Raw genomic sequence first — 1,013 nt, 5'->3', positions numbered from 1 at the left:
AAAAAATATAGGGACATAAAAATTCAGAACCACAGCCTGGGTCCAATCCTAATTATATTTAACAATAAATAGTTTAAGTTGTAATATTAATAATAATAATGATTAATGTGGTCGTTTTTAAATCAACCTACTCCTATTTTTCTTTTTCTGTGATGGAATTAATGAGAAAAAAAAAATTTACAAATGGGTTGTCGTCGTTTTATATTCATTTCAGAGATAAAAAAGTAATTTTTCTTCCTACTTCGTCACCGGCGGAGCCTTTCTTCGCCGTCACGAGAAAACAGAGTACACATCGGAATGTTCAAACAGTCCATCAAACGCCACATATTCCGTCGTATCGTTGTAAAATCTCTCTCCTTCCCCCAACTCGAACGCCTCGTAACTCGGAACTGTATCTTCAAATCCCCAAATCTCTCCGATCCCAGACGACTCCGACGACGCCCGCGCCAGTTCGACCACCTCCGTCTCGCCGCCGTGGCTAGTGGAGGCGTCGGAGGGCGGGAGACCAAGTTCATCGTCGGAGGCTAGAAGAAGGTACCCGAGCTCCGGCAAGGAGTCGCCGGTGGCCGGCGGAGGTGGCGGCGGCGGAGAGGAAACAGGGGAGATTTCGTCTGCAAAACTCTGGATGATGGAATCGAGATCTTGAACGGTGGGATCCGGGTCGGCGTCGTCGAGAAGGCCGAGGAGGTCGTCCCGGAGACGCTTGACCTCGGGAGAGTCGGATTCCGAGTCGAGTGAGTCGACTCGGAGGCGTTTGTTAGATGATGAGTGATTGTCCATGGATTAACGGAGTGTGACCGGAAAATGGGAAAAGAAAGGGGAATGTGCAGAGGTTGAGGTTGAGGGTGCGGCGGCAGAGCGGAGAAGAGGGATATATAAAGGGGACAAAGAAGAGAGAGAAAGTTAGAGAGAGAAAGAGAGAGAGTTTGGGTAATGATAATGACACCAGGCGCGTGGTAGAGAATGCGTAGTCTACATCACGGACACCTCCTCTTCTTCTTTTCTTATTTTTT

The 1,013-nt window shown here is 47.7% G+C and overlaps 1 protein-coding gene across 1 annotated transcript; it reads right to left on the bottom strand.

Moving 5' to 3' along the window:
• Positions 1–270: 270 nt before the first annotated feature.
• On the bottom strand, positions 271–780 carry LOC120076234. The gene has a single exon (XM_039029998.1). The coding sequence runs from the start codon at positions 778–780 to the stop codon at positions 271–273; it is 510 nt and encodes a 169-aa protein (XP_038885926.1).
• Between the last annotated feature and the right edge of the window lie 233 nt (positions 781–1,013).

The sequence above is a fragment of the Benincasa hispida genome, chromosome 4, assembly GCF_009727055.1.
Source record: "Benincasa hispida cultivar B227 chromosome 4, ASM972705v1, whole genome shotgun sequence".
Lineage (NCBI taxonomy): Eukaryota > Viridiplantae > Streptophyta > Magnoliopsida > Cucurbitales > Cucurbitaceae > Benincasa > Benincasa hispida.
This window is presented reverse-complemented; position numbering and strand designations above follow the sequence as displayed.